Source organism: Leptodactylus fuscus, chromosome 5 (genome assembly GCF_031893055.1).
Source record: "Leptodactylus fuscus isolate aLepFus1 chromosome 5, aLepFus1.hap2, whole genome shotgun sequence".
NCBI lineage: Eukaryota > Metazoa > Chordata > Amphibia > Anura > Leptodactylidae > Leptodactylus > Leptodactylus fuscus.
Genome location: NC_134269.1, coordinates 220339587 through 220362395, shown reverse-complemented (window position 1 = coordinate 220362395; position 22809 = coordinate 220339587). Strand labels below are relative to the sequence as shown.

The following is a 22809-nucleotide window of genomic DNA, read 5'->3' as shown; positions in this document are numbered from 1 at the left end:
GTATCTAGATTAGATTTCTGGTGTATTGTACCAAATAACCGATTCCAATAATCTTATACAATTTACACAAAGTAACAACAGTCTAAATACAAACAAAGAGTAAATGATGACAAATGAAACCAGACAATTATAGCAAATAGAGAAAAGAATAAAAATAAACACAAACCAAAATATATAAATGTGCAAAAATCTACAAAAAAAAGTGAATTTTCATTGGTTCTGGAATATTTTCTAGATTTTGTGTAGATTCTATTATTTTCTATGTTTTTTTTTTTTTTATACATTTTAGTTCTAATATTTGTGTCCGTTCTCTTCAGCTACAGGAAAGTCGTGTCCTGGACGTGGGACCTGAAACGCTCCCTCCCCCCCCTCAATCGGCCCCTGCTGGTCATGGTGGGGGCCGCCGTCCTGCTGGTCACCCTGCTCAGCTTCCTCATGGGCCTCTCCTTCCATAAACCTGTGGATGGCGCTCCTGTGGAGACCGGCGTTTCGTGGACGTCGGTGCAGCAGCTGTTGTGGCCCTTCATGGGTCTCCGCCACAACGCGCCCCCGCCGGTATGAGGTGCAAGAATACAAAGAACTTTTTAGGATTTTTTTTTTTGTAAATGTGTGTGCAGTCTCTAATCTAATTTAACGCTGTGTATATAATATATATATTTTATTACAAGCAGGACGGCCCCTGGGGAGGGAGGGGTTAACCCTGGAGAGCGGCAGCACCAGGAGATTTTTGTATATTTAGTCCCGCCTCTGGGGGCGGGGCCTGTCCTGTGCTGGTTTTATGTGGTTGGTTGTGGTATTTATTCAATAAAGTTGTGTCTTGTTACGAGTACGTCAGCACTTTGGTTGCGCTCAGCAGCTCGTACACGCAGTCCATGTGCAGGTGGTGGGAATGTCGCAGTCTGGCGGTGGCCTCGGCGCTGCTGTAATCTCTGACCATGTGATATAGTGTGGAGTGGAACTCACTGCCCTCGTACAGCTCCTCCGAGAAGGTGTCGCAGGATTCGGTGACCTTCAGGCGCTGGGCCCGCCGGGTGCTCAGCAGGTACAGGGCCCACTCATGGTCTCCACCTGATCCGGAACATTCTCTCACCTGGAACAGAGACTTTATGTAAAGCAGTGTCTTAAAGGGGTTGTGGCACTATGGACAGTTGTCCCCTCCCTGTGGATAGATGTCCAAAGACTGGGAGCCCCACAGTGCTCAGGAGGACTGACAAAGTCCCAGCCCTCCTCATCCCTCTGCCTTCTCCCTCCTCATCCCTCTGCCTTCTCCCTCCTCATCCCTCTGCCTTCTCCCTCCTCATCCCTCTGCCTTCTCCCTCCTCATCCCTCTGCCTTCTCCCTCCTCATCCCTCTGCCTTCTCCCTCCTCATCCCTCTGTCTTCTCCCTCCTCATCCCTCTGCCCACCTTCCCTCCTACCCATCCCTCTGTCTTCTCCCTCCTCTCCTCACCTTTCCTCCTACCCATCCCTCTGTCTTCTCCCTCCTCTCCTCACCTTCCCTCCTCCCCATCCCTCTGTCTTCTCCCTCCTCTCCTCACCTTTCCTCCTACCCATCCCTCTGCCTTCTCCCTCCTCTCCTTCTCCCTCCTCCCCATCCCTCTGCCTTCTCCCTCCTCTCCCCACCTTTCCTCCTACCCATCCCTCTGCCTTCTCCCTCCTCACCTTTCCTCCTACCCATCCCTCTGCCTTCTCCCTCCTCACCTTTCCTCCTACCCATCCCTCTGCCTTCTCCCTCCTCTCCCCACCTTTCCTCCTACCCATCCCTCTGCCTTCTCCCTCCTCTCCCCACCTTTCCTCCTACCCATCCCTCTGTCTTCTCCCTCCTCTCCTCACCTTCCCTCCTCCCCATCCCTCTGTCTTCTCCCTCCTCTCCTCACCTTCCCTCCTCCCCATCCCTCTGTCTTCTCCCTCCTCTCCTCACCTTCCCTCCTCCCCATCCCTCTGTCTTCTCCCTCCTCTCCTCACCTTCCCTCCTCCCCATCCCTCTGCCTTCTCCCTCCTCATCCCTCTGCCCACCTTCCCTCCTCCCCATCCCTCTGCCTTCTCCCTCCTCTCCCCACCTTTCCTCCTACCCATCCCTCTGCCTTCTCCCTCCTCACCTTTCCTCCTACCCATCCCTCTGCCTTCTCCCTCCTCACCTTTCCTCCTACCCATCCCTCTGCCTTCTCCCTCCTCTCCCCACCTTTCCTCCTACCCATCCCTCTGCCTTCTCCCTCCTCTCCCCACCTTTCCTCCTACCCATCCCTCTGTCTTCTCCCTCCTCTCCTCACCTTCCCTCCTCCCCATCCCTCTGTCTTCTCCCTCCTCTCCTCACCTTCCCTCCTCCCCATCCCTCTGTCTTCTCCCTCCTCTCCTCACCTTCCCTCCTCCCCATCCCTCTGTCTTCTCCCTCCTCTCCTCACCTTCCCTCCTCCCCATCCCTCTGTCTTCTCCCTCCTCTCCTCACCTTCCCTCCTCCCCATCCCTCTGTCTTCTCCCTCCTCTCCTCACCTTTCCTCCTACCCATCCCTCTGTCTTCTCCCTCCTCTCCTCACCTTCCCTCCTCCCCATCCCTCTGCCCACCTTCCCTCCTCCCCATCCCTCTGCCTTCTCCCTCCTCTCCTCACCTTTCCTCCTCCCCATCCCTCTGTCTTCTCCCTCCTCTCCTCACCTTCCCTCCTCCCCATCCCTCTGTCTTCTCCCTCCTCTCCTCACCTTCCCTCCTACCCATCCCTCTGTCTTCTCCCTCCTCTCCTCACCTTTCCTCCTCCCCATCCCTCTGTCTTCTCCCTCCTCTCCTCACCTTCCCTCCTCCCCATCCCTCTGCCCACCTTCCCTCCTCCCCATCCCTCTGCCTTCTCCCTCCTCTCCTTTCCTCCTACCCATCCCTCTGTCTTCTCCCTCCTCTCCTCACCTTCCCTCCTCCCCATCCCTCTGCCTTCTCCCTCCTCTCCTTCTCCCTCCTCCCCATCCCTATAAGATAACACTGCTGGCTCTTCATATCCTAGGCCTCTGTGCTGTTCCTCCATTACTCCTCCTGGGTGTGTTCCTAGAGTCTGACCCTCCCTAGTACAGAGCACAGTACTGCCCGGTTACTTATCTATCGCTGCCGCCATGTTTGCTCCGCACCTTCATGATGATCTGCTCGTAGCCACAATTGTGGTTCCATTTGCTCCATGCGAAAGTGAATGAAGGTGACAGCAGCGCCATCTCCTTGTACGCCATCTTCTCCGCTTCTTCATTCTGCCATGAAACACACTTATAAAATACAGAGAAGCAGAAGGCGAGGCGGAGGATGGGGGAAAGATCTGATCAGATGAGAGTGACCCTGCACAGCATGCTGGGAGGAAAATATGTAATGAGGGGGAAAGCTGCCTCCTATATAACTTATGTATTGTGATGTCATCAAACATGGCGGTACATGATGTCATGAGTGTGACCAGGACCCTGGGCCTCCCTACTTACCTTCTTATTGATGCTGACGTATTTCCCAGAATCCTCTGCAGGGAAGACGTTCAGTCCGACTCTCTTCATGGCAGCCTTGAGGCGCAGAGGAGTCGTCCACCTCCCGATGACGTCAGTCAGGTCCCCGTCAGCGCCGGACACGGCGGCCAGCCGGCACTGGTCATCCTGCAGCAGACAGACAGCACTTATACAATGTCATAGAGTCCTTATGGGATTGTCAAGACTGAACACACTTGTAGCAAATCCTCAGCTGTGAGAAGTTCTAGATCAGGTCCCCATTCAGTATTGACTGGACGGTCTCTTTACCTTGATGTCTATCTGGATGTCCGTCAGGGCCGTGACTATCGTCAGAGACACCTCGTTGACGCCTTTGGGGGTCAGTTCCCACGACTCGTACGGCATGTGCAGGTGAGTCTCCTGGATCAGGGTGAAGGTGTAGAAGGCGTCCAACTTGAATGTCAGCTCCCGCTGCTCTGCCTTGTAGTTCTGCTCCATGATCCCGTCCGTCTTCCAGTTACTGCCTAAAATATATCAGAGTCAGGATGAGTGGCTGATACCAGAGACAATGTCTGCAAAACATAGGGCAAATAAGTGGTCACCTCCCCCCGCCATCCGCCAGTACAGCTAGCCACACACACACTGCCCCCCACTGGTCAATGGCCTCTATGCAGGTGGACATGTCTGACAGAGACCACGTCACTATACACAAGATGGCACAATAGGATGTTACTTTACTTTCTGGGTCCCAGCGAGCGACCTGAGGGTCCTCAAAGAAGATCACATGGTTAGGGACTTTAATGGAGACTCCAACTGGGGGAGAAATCAGACCCTCAATGTCCTTCTCCTGGAGCGACATCCCCAGACTGGCAGAGAGGTACGACTCCTGAGGGTAGGGGAACTTCTGCAGCCCCCCGGACACCAGCTGTAGAGAGCAGAGGAAACACATCAGAGCATGTGAGGAGGAACCGGGAACTATCCTGTATTATACTCCAGAGCTGCGCTCACTATTCTGCCGCTGCAGTCACTGTGTACATACATTACATTACTTATCCTGTATTATACTCCAGAGCTGCGCTCACTATTCTGCCGCTGCAGTCACTGTGTACATACATTACATTACTTATCCTGTATTATACTCCAGAGCTGCGCTCACTATTCTGCTGGTGCAGTCACTGTATACATACATTACATTACTTATCCTGTATTACACTCCAGAGCTGCGCTCACTATTCTGCCGGTGCAGTCACTGTGTACATACATTACATTACTTATCCTGTATTACACTCCAGAGCTGCGCTCACTATTCTGCCGGTGCAGTCACTGTGTACATACATTACATTACTTATCCTGTATTACACTCCAGAGCTGCGCTCACTATTCTGCCGGTGCAGTCACTGTGTACATACATTACATTACTTATCCTGTATTACACTCCAGAGCTGCGCTCACTATTCTGCCGCTGCAGTCACTGTGTACATACATTACATTACTTATCCTGTATTACACTCCAGAGCTGCGCTCACTATTCTGCCGGTGAAGTCACTGTGTACATACATTACTTATCCTGTATCATACTCCAGAGCTGCACTCACTACTCTGCTGGTGCAGTCACTGTGTACATACATTACATTACTTATCCTGTATTATACTCCAGAGCTGCGCTCACTATTCTGCTGGTACAGTCACTGTGTACATACATTACATTACTTATCCTATACTATACTCCAGAGCTGCGCTCACTATTCTGCCGGTGCAGTCACTGTGTACATACATTACATTACTTATCCTGTATTATACTCTAGAGCTGCGCTCACTATTCTGCTGGTGCAGTCACTGTATACATACATTACATTACTTATCCTGTATTATACTCCAGAGCTGTGCTCACTATTCTGCTGGTGCAGTCACTGTGTACACACATTACATTACTTATCCTGTATTATACTCCAGAGCTGCGCTCACTATTCTGCTGGTACAGTCACTGTGTACATACATTACATTACTTATCCTGTATTATACTCTAGAGCTGCGCTCACTATTCTGCTGGTGCAGTCACTGTATACATACATTACATTACTTATCCTGTATTATACTCCAGAGCTGTGCTCACTATTCTGCTGGTGCAGTCACTGTGTACACACATTACATTACTTATCCTGTATTATACTCCAGAGCTGCGCTCACTATTCTGCCGATGCAGTCACTGTGTACATACATTACTTATCCTGTATTATACTCCAGAGCTGCGCTCACTATTCTGCTGGTGCAGTCACTGTGTACATACATTACATTACTTATCCTGTATTATACTCCAGAGCTGCGCTCACTATTCTGCCGGTGCAGTCACTGTGTACATACATTACATTACTTATCCTGTATTATACTCCAGAGCTGCGCTCACTATTCTGCCGGTGCAGTCACTGTGTACATACATTACATTACTTATCCTGTATTATACTCCAGAGCTGCGCTCACTATTCTGCCGGTGCAGTCACTGTGTACATACATTACTTATCCTGTATTATACTCCAGAGCTGCGCTCACTATTCTGCTGGTACAGTCACTGTGTACATACATTACATTACTTATCCTGTATTATACTCCAGAGCTGCGCTCACTATTCTGCCGGTGCAGTCACTGTGTACATACATTACATTACTTATCCTGTATTATACTCCAGAGCTGCGCTCACTATTCTGCCGGTGCAGTCACTGTGTACATACATTACTTATCCTGTATTATACTCCAGAGCTGCGCTCACTATTCTGCTGGTACAGTCACTGTGTACATACATTACATTACTTATCCTGTATTATACTCCAGAGCTGCGCTCACTATTCTGCTGGTGCAGTCACTGTGTACATACATTACATTACTTATCCTGTATTATACTCCAGAGCTGCGCTCACTATTCTGCCGGTACAGTCACTGTGTACATACATTACATTACTTATCCTGTATTATACTCCAGAGCTGCGCTCACTATTCTGCCGGTACCGTCACTGTGTACATACATTACATTACTTATCCTGTATTATACTCCAGAGCTGCGCTCACTATTCTGCCGGTGCAGTCACTGTGTACATACATTACATTACTTATCCTGTATTATACCCCAGAGCTGCGCTCACTATTCTGCCGGTGCAGTCACTGTGTACATACATTACATTACTTATCCTGTATTATACTCCAGAGCTGCGCTCACTATTCTGCCGGTACAGTCACTGTGTACATACATTACATTACTTATCCTGTATTATACTCCAGAGCTGCGCTCACTATTCTGCCGGTACAGTCACTGTGTACATACATTACATTACTTATCCTGTATTATACTCCAGAGCTGCGCTCACTATTCTGCCGGTGCAGTCACTGTGTACATACATTACATTACTTATCCTGTATTATACCCCAGAGCTGCGCTCACTATTCTGCCGGTGCAGTCAATATGTACATACATTACATTCCTCCGGAGCTGCGCTCTCTCCTCCTCACCTGCACCATGCTCCAGCCGTTCACCTGTTTACACTGCGGTGGTAAAACAAGAACATCGAAAAAATATACTCCGCCCAGACTTGTGAACTGCCGTAAATCCACGACGTCGTCCTCCAGCAGCTGCTCCTCCTCCTGGGCGTCGTTCAGTAGCGGTGCGGGGGAGGGACCTGAATAATATACGGTGCATCCCTTTAATCCAGCACCTGATGATAATCCATATAACAATTTGCAGCTTTGGTAGTGAGATATTAAGGGGGTTGTCTGGGACTTGCACACTGCCGGCTTATCCCTCGGAGATCCCCTTTAATATCTGGTTCTGGGGGGCTCCCGGCAGACCCTGGTCTATTAGTATCTGGTTTTATTGCTGCTTCTCCTCGCCCCAATACGCCCCATTCGTAGGATTCTGATTCCATTACATACTCCAGTCCTCTCCGGAGCTGCATTCACAATTCTGGTGTCTCGCTGTGCAGAACTCTCATATTTCATTCCACACCCCAAATCATGCAGCAGAATTATGAATGCAGCTTTGAATACGACTGGAGTATGAGACTTGATTTAACAGCAGCGTTGTGAGTGCAGCTCTAGGAGTGATTGGAGTATAATGGAATCAGTATCCTATAAAGGCAGAGGGGGATTTAATGCAACGGAAGGGGCCCAGCACAACAATGAGGGGGTAGAATAGCGTCTTACAGGGTGCTGAGGAAACAATCAGCCATACAGTAGACTGACCCTCACTGGCGCCCCCAGCTGGACTCTCGCTCTTCCCCTCCTCCTCCTCATTGGCTGGCTTCTCTTCGGCCTCGTTCACATCTTCCTGGTGTGACGCGGTGCTCAGGACACTCTGCAGTACAGAAAACATTGCTAGTGCATTAGTTCCTCTGTGCTGCTGTGGTTCCTGATATGAATGTCTCGCCATGACTTTGCATTCCTCATGCCCTGCCTGTGTAACAGATGCACCAGCAGGCTCAGGATGAGCAGTGCATAAGTCTACTTCAGATCTTTACCTTCCTCTCCTCAGCCTTCTCCCCCTCCTCCATGACTAGGACACTTTCTGGCGCAGGATTCTCGCCTTCCACGGTCGCCATCTTCCAGTCTGTGACCTCGCCCTCCAGGACGATGGTGTCGGCCGCTGGTTGTTCTTCCGGCTCCTTCCCCTGAGGCTGAGACGTCTGACTGAGGCAGGACAAGTGGTCGTAGTCAGTGTGCAGGATGCGGACGGCGATGCTGCTCAAGGCCAGAGGTCTGGGCAGATCAAAAGAGAGCGCCTCCTGCTGGAAGTGGTAACCCCGGAACCTGTATGGATGAGAGCCCAGGGATGAATGCCACAGGCCCAGCCCCCCTACTGCTATACCCGGCATGTCCCGGGGGCTCACCGGGGGTTCTTGTTCAGGTTCGCCCACATGCAGAGCGTCACATGTTGATTCTTGATAACTTCCTGCATGTTCCCGGTATCGATGTCTGACAAAGCCGCTGCGTTCTGCGTGAGATGACGACACTGGATCAGCGCCATTGTGTACAACCTACATACGTTATATACATTAGACTCTAGTCACATCTAGAGCTGCATTTACCCCATTAGCTGTCAGGGTGCACACTTTGCATTCCCTGCTCTGCACTAGGAGGTCAGTAAAGAGATGACTACAGCTTTGATAGTGACTGGAGTATGATCCTGAGATACACAAGGGGTTATGACCTCATTACCTTCAGGAGACTCTCTGTGGCGTCATCAAATTTGCGCTGGAGAAGTGCCTGCAGCTGGCGGACGGTGAGGGTGTACTGCGCCGACGCGGCTTCTCCCAGCTCCTGCAGCGGGGTATCCAGGAGAAGGAACTCCAACTCCTCAATCAGCTGCAAGACACAAGAAAGCAGTTCCCTGAGCCGCCATGACAGCCTGGCAGTGACTGAGAGCCGAGCTGCCGCTGTGACAGTCACAGGTTTAACCACTTCAATGCCTTGGTCACTGATTGTATCAATAGACTGACAGAAGGAGTCAGAAGAGCATTGTCAGATATGTCATACTGCAGCCTGTATTCTGCATAACATGTACCATGTAATAAGGCCGTATACTCACCTGTAGGACCAGGTGTCAGATATGTCATACAGCAGCCTGTATTCTGCATAACATGTCACATGTAATAAGGCCGTATACTCACCTGTAGGACCAGGTGTCAGATATGTCATACAGCAGCCTGTATTCTGCATAACATGTCACATGTAATAAGGCCGTATACTCACCTGTAGGACCAGGTGTCAGATATGTCATACAGCAGCCTGTATTCTGCATAACATGTACCATGTAATAAGGCCGTATACTCACCTGTAGGACCAGGTGTCAGATATGTCATACAGCAGCCTGTATTCTGCATAACATGTACCATGTAAAAAGGCCGTATACTCACCTGTAGGACCAGGTGTCAGATATGTCATACAGCAGCCTGTATTCTGCATAACATGTCACATGTAATAAGGCCGTATACTCACCTGTAGGACCAGGTGTCAGATATGTTGTACAGCAGCCTGTATTCTGCATAACATGTACCATGTAATAAGGCCGTATACTCACCTGTAGGACCAGGTGTCAGATATGTCATACAGCAGCCTGTATTCTGCATAACATGTCACATGTAATAAGGCCGTATACTCACCTGTAGGACCAGGTGTCAGATATGTCATACAGCAGCCTGTATTCTGCATAACATGTACCATGTAATAAGGCCGTATACTCACCTGTAGGACCAGGGCCGGATCTGTCATTCAGCAGCCTGTATTCTGCATAACATGTACCATGTAATAAGGCCGTATACTCACCTGTAGGACCAGGTGTCAGATATGTCATACAGCAGCCTGTATTCTGCATAACATGTACCATGTAATAAGGCCGTATACTCACCTGTAGGACCAGGTGTCAGATATGTCATACAGCAGCCTGTATTCTGCATAACATGTCACATGTAATAAGGCCGTATACTCACCTGTAGGACCAGGTGTCAGATATGTCATACAGCAGCCTGTATTCTGCATAACATGTACCATGTAATAAGGCCGTATACTCACCTGTAGGACCAGGTGTCAGATATGTCATACAGCAGCCTGTATTCTGCATAACATGTACCATGTAATAAGGCCGTATACTCACCTGTAGGACCAGGTGTCAGATATGTCATACAGCAGCCTGTATTCTGCATAACATGTCACATGTAATAAGGCCGTATACTCACCTGTAGGACCAGGTGTCAGATATGTCATACAGCAGCCTGTATTCTGCATAACATGTACCATGTAATAAGGCCGTATACTCACCTGTAGGACCAGGTGTCAGATATGTCATACAGCAGCCTGTATTCTGCATAACATGTACCATGTAAAAAGGCCGTATACTCACCTGTAGGACCAGGTGTCAGATATGTCATACAGCAGCCTGTATTCTGCATAACATGTACCATGTAATAAGGCCGTATACTCACCTGTAGGACCAGGGCCGGATCTGTCATTCAGCAGCCTGTATTCTGTATGTCATGTCACATGTAATAAGGCCGTATACTCACCATAGGCCAGGAGTCAGATATGTCGTACAGCAGCCTGTATTCTGAATCATATGTACCATGTAATAAGGCCGTATACTCACCTGTAGGACCAGGTGTCAGATATGTCATACAGCAGCCTGTATTCTGCATAACATGTAGCATGTAATAAGGCCGTATACTCACCTGTAGGACCAGGTGTCAGATATGTCATACAGCAGCCTGTATTCTGCATAACATGTCACATGTAATAAGGCCGTATACTCACCTGTAGGACCAGGTGTCAGATATGTCGTACAGCAGCCTGTATTCTGTATGTCATGTCACATGTAATAAGGCCGTATACTCACCTGTAGGACCAGGTGTCAGATATGTTGTACAGCAGCCTGTATTCTGCATAACATGTACCATGTAATAAGGCCGTATACTCACCTGTAGGACCAGGTGTCAGATATGTCATACAGCAGCCTGTATTCTGCATAACATGTCACATGTAATAAGGCCGTATACTCACCTGTAGGACCAGGTGTCAGATATGTCATACAGCAGCCTGTATTCTGCATAACATGTACCATGTAATAAGGCCGTATACTCACCTGTAGGACCAGGTGTCAGATATGTCATACAGCAGCCTGTATTCTGCATAACATGTCACATGTAATAAGGCCGTATACTCACCTGTAGGACCAGGTGTCAGATATGTCATACAGCAGCCTGTATTCTGCATGTCATGTCACATGTAATAAGGCCGTATACTCACCATAGGCCAGGTGTCAGATATGTCGTACAGCAGCCTGTATTCTGCATAACATGTCACATGTAATAAGGCCGTATACTCACCTGTAGGACCAGGTGTCAGATATGTCATACAGCAGCCTGTATTCTGCATAACATGTACCATGTAAAAAGGCCGTATACTCACCTGTAGGACCAGGTGTCAGATATGTCATACAGCAGCCTGTATTCTGCATAACATGTACCATGTAATAAGGCCGTATACTCACCTGTAGGACCAGGGCCGGATCTGTCATTCAGCAGCCTGTATTCTGTATGTCATGTCACATGTAATAAGGCCGTATACTCACCATAGGCCAGGAGTCAGATATGTCGTACAGCAGCCTGTATTCTGAATCATATGTACCATGTAATAAGGCCGTATACTCACCTGTAGGACCAGGTGTCAGATATGTCATACAGCAGCCTGTATTCTGCATAACATGTAGCATGTAATAAGGCCGTATACTCACCTGTAGGACCAGGTGTCAGATATGTCATACAGCAGCCTGTATTCTGCATAACATGTCACATGTAATAAGGCCGTATACTCACCTGTAGGACCAGGTGTCAGATATGTCATACAGCAGCCTGTATTCTGCATAACATGTACCATGTAATAAGGCCGTATACTCACCTGTAGGACCAGGTGTCAGATATGTCATACAGCAGCCTGTATTCTGCATAACATGTACCATGTAATAAGGCCGTATACTCACCTGTAGGACCAGGTGTCAGATATGTCATACAGCAGCCTGTATTCTGCATAACATGTCACATGTAATAAGGCCGTATACTCACCTGTAGGACCAGGTGTCAGATATGTCATACAGCAGCCTGTATTCTGCATAACATGTACCATGTAATAAGGCCGTATACTCACCTGTAGGACCAGGTGTCAGATATGTCATACAGCAGCCTGTATTCTGCATAACATGTACCATGTAATAAGGCCGTATACTCACCTGTAGGACCAGGTGTCAGATATGTCATACAGCAGCCTGTATTCTGCATAACATGTCACATGTAATAAGGCCGTATACTCACCTGTAGGACCAGGTGTCAGATATGTCATACAGCAGCCTGTATTCTGCATAACATGTACCATGTAATAAGGCCGTATACTCACCTGTAGGACCAGGTGTCAGATATGTCATACAGCAGCCTGTATTCTGCATAACATGTACCATGTAAAAAGGCCGTATACTCACCTGTAGGACCAGGTGTCAGATATGTCATACAGCAGCCTGTATTCTGCATAACATGTACCATGTAATAAGGCCGTATACTCACCTGTAGGACCAGGGCCGGATCTGTCATTCAGCAGCCTGTATTCTGTATGTCATGTCACATGTAATAAGGCCGTATACTCACCATAGGCCAGGAGTCAGATATGTCGTACAGCAGCCTGTATTCTGAATCATATGTACCATGTAATAAGGCCGTATACTCACCTGTAGGACCAGGTGTCAGATATGTCATACAGCAGCCTGTATTCTGCATAACATGTAGCATGTAATAAGGCCGTATACTCACCTGTAGGACCAGGTGTCAGATATGTCATACAGCAGCCTGTATTCTGCATAACATGTCACATGTAATAAGGCCGTATACTCACCTGTAGGACCAGGTGTCAGATATGTCGTACAGCAGCCTGTATTCTGTATGTCATGTCACATGTAATAAGGCCGTATACTCACCTGTAGGACCAGGTGTCAGATATGTTGTACAGCAGCCTGTATTCTGCATAACATGTACCATGTAATAAGGCCGTATACTCACCTGTAGGACCAGGTGTCAGATATGTCATACAGCAGCCTGTATTCTGCATAACATGTCACATGTAATAAGGCCGTATACTCACCTGTAGGACCAGGTGTCAGATATGTCATACAGCAGCCTGTATTCTGCATAACATGTACCATGTAATAAGGCCGTATACTCACCTGTAGGACCAGGTGTCAGATATGTCATACAGCAGCCTGTATTCTGCATAACATGTCACATGTAATAAGGCCGTATACTCACCTGTAGGACCAGGTGTCAGATATGTCATACAGCAGCCTGTATTCTGCATGTCATGTCACATGTAATAAGGCCGTATACTCACCATAGGCCAGGTGTCAGATATGTCGTACAGCAGCCTGTATTCTGCATAACATGTACCATGTAATAAGGCCGTATACTCACCTGTAGGACCAGGTGTCAGATATGTCATACAGCAGCCTGTATTCTGCATAACATGTCACATGTAATAAGGCCGTATACTCACCTGTAGGACCAGGGCCGGATCTGTCATTCAGCAGCCTGTATTCTGTATGTCATGTCACATGTAATAAGGCCGTATACTCACCATAGGCCAGGTGTCAGATATGTCGTACAGCAGCCTGTATTCTGAATCATATGTCACATGTAATAAGGCCGTATACTCACCCGCAGAACCAGGCAGCTTTTATTGAGCACGGACTGGAAATGGTCCTCGGCCTCCTCGCTCCACAGGCTCATGAAGGTGTTGATCTCCTGGGGGATTGTGGGATCGGGGCTCCCGTCACACAGCATGTAGCGATCCCACTGTAAGGATAGAGATGAGAGAGGAGCAGTGTGATGTCTCCCCCTGGTGGTGACTACACAATACTACAGGATGCACCTAGGGAATCACTTTGTGGATAAGATGGGCTCCGCTGCAGCCTCCAATCAGGATGAGGGTCTATGAGGAGCTGCGCCCCCTACTGACTACCCATCAGATAACCGGATCACACCTTGGCCCGTGTCCGCACATCTTTCTTGCAGCGCCCAATCAGGATGCTGCGCCCCCTACTGACTACCCATCAGATATCTGGATCACACCTTGGCCCGTGTCCGCACATCTTTCTTGCAGCCCCCAATCAGGATGCTGCGCCCCCTACTGACTACCCATCAGATAACCGGATCACACCTTGGCCCGTGTCCGCACATCTTTCTTGCAGCCCCCAATCAGGATGCTGCGCCCCCTACTGACTACCCATCAGATATCTGGATCACACCTTGGCCCGTGTCCGCACATCTTTCTTGCAGCCCCCAATCAGGATGCTGCGCCCCCTACTGACTACCCATCAGATATCTGGATCACACCTTGGCCCGTGTCCGCACATCTTTCTTGCAGCCCCCAATCAGGATGCTGCGCCCCCTACTGACTACCCATCAGATAACCGGATCACACCTTGGCCCGTGTCCGCACATCTTTCTTCCAGCCCCCAATCAGGATGCTGCGCCCCCTACTGACTACCCATCAGATAACCGGCTCACACCTTGGCCCGTCCCCGCACATCTTTCTTCCAGCCCCCAATCAGGATGCTGCGCCCCCTACTGACTACCCATCAGATAACCGGATCACACCTTGGCCCGTGTCCGCACATCTTTCTTGCAGCGCTCCGCAGCCTCCAGCTTCTCCTCCACCAGCACGCGGTGTTCTCCCAGCTCCTCCTCACGGTGCTCCAGTTGCTGTAAGAAGATGTCAGCAGAGATGAGAGACCCCATAGTGCAGGGCTGACAAGCTGTTGCTCCCTGGTGTCAGCCATCGCTCACCTTGGCTTCCAGGCGCTGGAGCTCTTCTCTTTCTAGTCGCTCTTTCTCCAGATGAGCTGCTTCAATCTGCTCGGCGATAAATTGCGCTTCTTCTGCAGAACATGAGAACATGGGAAGGAAATGGTTAAATGGCGTTTATTTCCTAGATCTCTGACCTGCTTAGACTTCTCACAGCTGAGGTTCTGGAACAGTGTATGAAGTATATCATTTGAGGATTACTCCAGCACCATGGCCCAGTAGATCTGCTACAGTCACATGATGAGGTCATGTGATCATCTCGCCCCCGGATGTAACGCACTTCCTTTACCTGAGGTGACGCTATCACACAAGTGGACAATCCCTTTAAGAGGTCATTTGGCATTAGAGCACGTGCGGAGCACTGACCTTCCTCGCGCTGCCTTCGCTCCTCCTCCTCTTTCTGCAGTCGCACTTTCTCAGCTTTGCTGACCTTTCCTTTCTTCCGAGAGGCGGCCGACGTTCCCTTCGAGGACTGAAATAGGAGACGCGGATTATAAGAATATGTCACATGGTCAGAAAACAGAAGAGCGGCAGGGGCAGAATCTACAGGACACGTACCCTCACCCGGGGCAAATACCACGGGAGACCCCAGACTGCGGTTATATCACATCACACTAATGAGGGAGTAAATACGGAGATACAGCACAGGCTATGACATCACACCTCTACAGGGAGGTATACACACTGACCTATATACCCTCTATAGTGACAGGCTATGACATCACACCTCAGCTCTGTATATAACACGTCTATGACGTCACACCTCAGCTCTGTATATAACACGTCTATGACATCACACCACAGCTCTGTATATAACATGTCTATGACATCACACCTGAGCTCTGTATATAACATGTCTATGACGTCACACCTCAGCTCTGTATATAACATGTCTATGACGTCACACCTCAGCTCTGTATATAACATGTCTATGACATCACACCTCAGCTCTGTATATAACATGTCTATGACATCACACCTCAGCTCTGTATATAACATGTCTATGACATCACACCTCAGCTCTGTATATAACACGCCTATGACATCACACCACAGCTCTGTATATAACATGTCTATGACGTCACACCTCAGCTCTGTATATAACATGCCTATGACATCACACCTCAGCTCTGTATATAACACGTCTATGACGTCACACCTTAGCTCTGTATATAACATGTCTATGACGTCACACCTCAGCTCTGTATATAACACGCCTATGACATCACACCTCAACTCTGTATATAACATGTCTATGAAGTCACACCTCAGCTCTGTATATAACACGTCTATGACATCACACCTGAGCTCTGTATATAACATGTCTATGACGTCACACCTCAGCTCTGTATATAACATGTCTATGACGTCACACCTCAGCTCTGTATATAACATGTCTATGACATCACACCTCAGCTCTGTATATAACATGTCTATGACATCACACCTCAGCTCTGTATATAACACGTCTATGACGTCACACCTCAGCTCTGTATATAACACGCCTATGACATCACACCACAGCTCTGTATATAACATGTCTATGACGTCACACCTCAGCTCTGTATATAACATGCCTATGACATCACACCTCAGCTCTGTATATAACACGTCTATGACGTCACACCTTAGCTCTGTATATAACATGTCTATGACGTCACACCTCAGCTCTGTATATAACACGCCTATGACATCACACCTCAACTCTGTATATAACATGTCTATGAAGTCACACCTCAGCTCTGTATATAACACGTCTATGACGTCACACCTCAGCTCTGTATATAACACGTCTATGACGTCACACCTCAGCTCTGTATATAACATGTCTATGACATCACACCTGAGCTCTGTATATAACATGTCTATGACATCACACCTGAGCTCTGTATATAACATGTCTATGACATCACACCTGAGCTCTGTATATAACATGTCTATGACATCACACCACAGCTCTGTATATAACACGTCTATGACATCACACCTCAGCTCTGTATATAACACGTCTATGACGTCACACCTCAGCTCTGTAATCAAATCAAATCAAATCAAATCAAAAAATGCTTTATTGGCACGTCCGAATAGGTATTTGGCATTGCCAAAGCTAGTAAAGTGTGTGTGTGTGTGTGGGGGGGGGGAGTAGGGTTGGGTGGGTGGTGGGTATGGGGGGGGGGTTTGGGTTATAACAGTCCATGGAGTCTCATCTTCCTCTTCGTTGGTGACTGCTATATGGGGAGGTGGGGGTGGAGGTGGGGTGGGGCAGGGCGGTTGGTTTGGGGTATAACAGTCCGTGGAGTCTCGTCTTCCTCTTCGTTGGTGACTGCTATATGGGGGGGGGGATGGAGGTGGGGTGGGGCAGGGCGGTTGGTTTGGGGTATAACAGTCCGTGGAGTCTCGTCTTCCTCTTCGTTGGTGGGTGCTATATGGGGAGGTGGGGGTGGGTGGGGTGGGGGTGGGGGTGGGTGGGGTGGGTGTTTTGGGATAAATATAACAGTCCATGGAGTCTCATCTTCCTCTGGTTTGGTGACAGCTGGACACGTATTGGGCAGCGATCTCCACAGTGGCCTCTTCTTCTCCCAGTAGGATGTAGAGTTTCCTCTTCTCCCAGTCTGGGATGTGGGCAGAGAGTCTTTGGTAGTAGACGGCCCTCACAGCTGAGTATTTGGTGCAGTGTAGCAGGAAGTGGGTCTGGTCTTCTAGGGCCCCCTGGTCACAGTGCTGGCACAGTCTCTTCTCCCGTGGCTTGTACGTCTGTCTGTATCGCCCCGTCTCTATCTCTAGGTTGTGGGCGCTCAGTCTGTACCGGCTCAGGGTCTGTCTGTGCTTGGGGTGGCGTATTCTCTCCAGGTAGGTGGCCATGGTGTAGTCCCTTTGTAGGGATTGGTACACATTGGTGAGTTTCTTGGAGTTATTTATTTGGTTTCTCCATTCTTCAATGTACCGCTCTCTGTTTGCCTCTGTGGTCGCCTTTATTTCGGCCTTGGTTATCATCTGTTGGAGTTTTTGGTTTGGTGGTTGGCTGCTGTTTGGTTGGTGAATGTCTGGTTTGCTCAGGTGGCTTAGCCATGCTTGGTGGTGGTAGGAGTCGCTCCCCTGGATGTGTGCCTGGAAAGCTAGCGCCCTCTTCTGTATGGTGAGCCATAGGGGGAGTCTGCCTAGCTCTGCCCTGCAGGCTATGTTGGTGGTGTTGCGATGGACATGGAGCAGGTATTTGCAGAACTCCAGGTGGAAGTTCTCTGTTGGGCTGGAATCCCACCTTGACTGGTCTGGGTAGGTGGCTGGGCCCCAAACTTCACTGCCATAGAGAAGGATCGGGGAGATGACAGCGTCAAATATCTTCATCCAGACCCTCACCGGTGGTTTGAGGTGGTACAGTTGTCTTCTGATGGCGTAGAAGGTTCTGCAGGCTTTTGCTTTCAGGGTTTCTATTGCTGCTTTGAAGCTTCCTGATTGGCTGAGCTCCAGCCCCAGGTAGGTGTAGCTGTTGGTTTTCTCCAGTGTGGAGCCGTTCAGTGTGAATTGTGGGGTGGTGGAGGCTTTATTGTGGCCCTTCTTCTGGAATACCATGATTTTGGTCTTCTTCTGGTTGATGGGTAGGGCCCATGTGGTGCTGAATTTTTCCAGCACTGACAGGCTTTCTTGGAGGTCTTTCTCGGTGGGGGCCAGGAGTAGGAGGTCATCGGCGTATAGCAGGAACTTCACCTCTCGATTGTTCAGGGTGAGGCCTGGGGTTGGTGAGGCCTCCAGGGCTGTAGCCAGTTCATTGATATAGATGTTGAAGAGCGTTGGGCTCAGGCTACAGCCTTGTCTGACCCCTCGGGCCTGTTGGAAGTATGCGGTCCTTTTCCCATTCACCTTCACACTGCACTGGTTTCCGGTGTAGGAGCTCTTGATGACGTCGTACGTTCTTCCTCCTATTCCACTCTCTAGGAGTTTTAGGAGTAGGCCTGGGTGCCATACTGAATCAAACGCCTTCTTAAAGTCCACGAAGCAGGCGAATATCTTGCCTCTTCTGGTGTTGTGGACGTGCGTCTTGATGAGGCTGTGCAGGGTGTAGATATGGTCTGTGGTGCGGTGGTTTGGCATGAACCCTGCTTGGCTCTTGCTGAGGACCCCGTGTTGTGTGAGGAAGGTGAGGATTCTGTTATTGATGATGCTGTTGAACAGTTTCCCTAGCGTGCTGCTGACGCAGATCCCTCTGTAGTTGTTGGGGTCATATTGGTCCCCATTCTTGTAGATGGGGGTTATGAGCCCTTTGTTCCAGTCTTCGGGGAAGTATCCAGCATTGAGCACGAGGGTGAATAGCTTTGCCAGTGCCGCGTGTATTGCTGGAGAGCTGTATTTGATCATCTCTGGTAAGATGCCGTCAGGGCCACTGGCCTTTTTGCCTTTCAGCAGGACAATTCTTTCCTGTATATCTTTTATGGTGATTGGTGAGTCCAGAGGGTTCTGGAAGTCTTTGATGACTTTCTCCATGTCCCTCAGTTTGGTGATTATCTGTTGCTGTTCTGGAGTTAGTTCTTCTTCTGGGATGTTTTTGTAGAGACCTCTGAAGTAGTTGAGCCAGATATTGCCATTTTGGATGTGGAGAGAGTTTTTCTTGGGCTTTGTGCCCATGTGGTGCCAGGTCTCCCAGAATGAGCTGTCCTGGAGGGAGTCCTCTAGTTGCTGTATTTTGTGGGAGAGGTATCTCTGTTTCTTCTCTCTGAGGGTGCCCTTGTATTGCTTGCATAGATTGCTGTAGGCTTCCCTCACCTCCTTGTTGTTCGGGTATATAACATGACTATGATGTCACACCACAGCTCTGTATATAACATGTCTATGACGTCACACCTCAGTATATAACCTGCCCCTGTCAGGTAACCTGTGACGTCACTATACACTATATATACACTATATATACACTATATATACACTATGTATACACTATATACACTATATACACTATATATACACTATGTATACACTATATATACTATACACTATGTATACACTATATATACTATACACTATGTATACACTATATACACTATACACTATGTATACACTATATACACTATATACACTATACACTATGTATACACTATATACTATGTATACACTATATACACTATACACTATATATACACTATATACACTATACACTATGTATACACTATATACACTATACACTATGTATACACTATATATACACTATGTATACACTATACACTATGTATACACTATATACACTATACACTATGTATACACTACATACTATGTATACACTATATACACTATACACTATATATACACTATATACACTATACACTATGTATACACTATATACACTATATACACTATATACTATGTATACACTATATACACTATATACTATGTATACACTATATACACTATACACTATGTATACACTATATACACTATATACACTATATACTATGTATACACTATATACACTATACACTATATATACACTATATACACTATACACACTATACACTATGTATACACTATATATACACTATGTATACACTATACACTATGTATACACTATATACACTATACACTATGTATACACTATATACTATGTATACACTATATACACTATACACTATATATACACTATACACTATGTATACACTATATACACTATATACACTATGTATACACTATATACACTATATACACTATGTATACACTATATACACTATACACTATGTATACACTATATATACACTATACACTATGTATACACTATATATACACTATGTATACACTATATACACTATATACACTATAAACTATGTATACACTATATATACACTATACACTATGTATACACTATATATACACTATGTATACACTATATACACTATATACACTATATACACTATAAACTATGTATACACTATATACACTATATACACTATGTATACACTATATACACTATATATACTATACACTATGTATACACTATATACACTATGTATACACTATATACACTATACACTATATATACTATACACTATGTATACACTATGTATACACTATATACACTATACACTATGTATACACTATATACACTATGTATACACTATATACACTATATATACACTATACACTATGTATACACTATATACACTATATACACTATGTATACACTATATACACTATATATACACTATACACTATGTATACACTATATACACTATATACACTATGTATACACTATATACACTATACACTATGTATACACTATACACTATGTATACACTATATACACTATATACACTATGTATACACTATATACACTATACACTATGTATACACTATATACACTATGTATACACTATATACACTATACACTATGTATACACTATACACTATGTATACACTATATACACTATACACTATGTATACACTATATACACTATACACTATGTATACACTATATACACTATACACTATGTATACACTATATACACTATACACTATGTATACACTATATACACTATACACTATGTATACACTATATACACTATACACTATGTATACACTATATACACTATATATACACTATATACACTATATACACTATGTATACACTATATACACTATATATACACTATATACACTATACACTATATATACACTATGTATACACTATATACACTATATACTATGTATACACTATATATACACTATACACTATGTATACACTATATATACACTATATATACACTATGTATACACTATATACACTATATACACTATAAACTATGTATACACTATATACACTATGTATACACTATATACACTATACACTATGTATACACTATATACACTATACACTATGTATACACTATATACACTATACACTATATATACTATACACTATGTATACACTATGTATACACTATATATACACTATACACTATGTATACACTATATATACACTATGTATACACTATATATACACTATACACTATGTATACACTATATACACTATATACACTATGTATACTATACACTATGTATACACTATACACTATGTATACACTATATACACTATATACACTATGTATACACTATATACACTATACACTATGTATACACTATATACACTATATACACTATGTATACACTATATACACTATACACTATGTATACACTATATACACTATACACTATGTATACACTATACACTATGTATACACTATATACACTATACACTATGTATACACTATATACACTATACACTATACACTATGTATACACTATATATACACTATGTATACACTATATATACACTATACACTATGTATACACTATATATACACTATGTATACACTATATATACACTATACACTATGTATACACTATATACACTATACACTATGTATACACTATACACTATGTATACACTATATACACTATACACTATGTATACACTATATACACTATACACACTATATATACACTATATACACTATACACTATGTATACACTATATATACACTATGTATACACTATATACACTATATACACTATGTATACACTATATACTATGTATACACTATACACTATGTATACACTATGTATACACTATACACTATGTATACACTATATACACTATATACACTATGTATACACTATATACACTATACACTATATATACACTATACACTATATACACTATGTATACACTATATACACTATACACTATGTATACACTATATATACACTATACACTATGTATACACTATATACACACTATACACTATGTATACACTATATACACTATATACACTATGTATACACTATATACACTATATACACTATATACACTATACACTATGTATACACTATACACTATGTATACACTATATACACTATACACTATGTATACACTATATATACACTATACACTATGTATACACTATATATACACTATACACTATGTATACACTATATATACACTATACACTATA

At 45.7% G+C, this 22809-nt stretch overlaps 2 protein-coding genes across 2 annotated transcripts in view; one reads left to right on the top strand and one right to left on the bottom strand.

The window, feature by feature from the left end:
- IRAG2 (inositol 1,4,5-triphosphate receptor associated 2) overlaps positions 1-683 on the top strand; it is a 35367-nt gene extending 34684 nt beyond the window's left edge. Inside the window, exon 38 of the mRNA XM_075275944.1 lies at positions 318-683. Within this exon, the coding sequence (XP_075132045.1) occupies positions 318-561 (244 nt within the window). The 3' untranslated portion in view covers positions 562-683. The remainder of the gene's footprint in view (positions 1-317) is intronic.
- Positions 684-746: 63 nt separating this feature from the next.
- The window catches only part of DNAI7 (dynein axonemal intermediate chain 7), a 29891-nt gene continuing 7828 nt past the window's right edge, over positions 747-22809 (bottom strand). The window contains exons 2-15 of the mRNA XM_075275943.1: positions 15182-15287; positions 14798-14889; positions 14609-14713; positions 13667-13804; positions 8640-8786; positions 8312-8415; positions 7943-8231; positions 7668-7779; positions 6939-7105; positions 4179-4365; positions 3750-3964; positions 3444-3608; positions 3108-3221; positions 747-1090 (exon numbers count right to left, since the gene is read on the bottom strand). Of these exons, the coding sequence (XP_075132044.1) occupies positions 821-1090; positions 3108-3221; positions 3444-3608; positions 3750-3964; positions 4179-4365; positions 6939-7105; positions 7668-7779; positions 7943-8231; positions 8312-8415; positions 8640-8786; positions 13667-13804; positions 14609-14713; positions 14798-14889; positions 15182-15287 (2211 nt within the window). The 3' untranslated portion in view covers positions 747-820. The remainder of the gene's footprint in view (positions 1091-3107; positions 3222-3443; positions 3609-3749; positions 3965-4178; positions 4366-6938; positions 7106-7667; positions 7780-7942; positions 8232-8311; positions 8416-8639; positions 8787-13666; positions 13805-14608; positions 14714-14797; positions 14890-15181; positions 15288-22809) is intronic.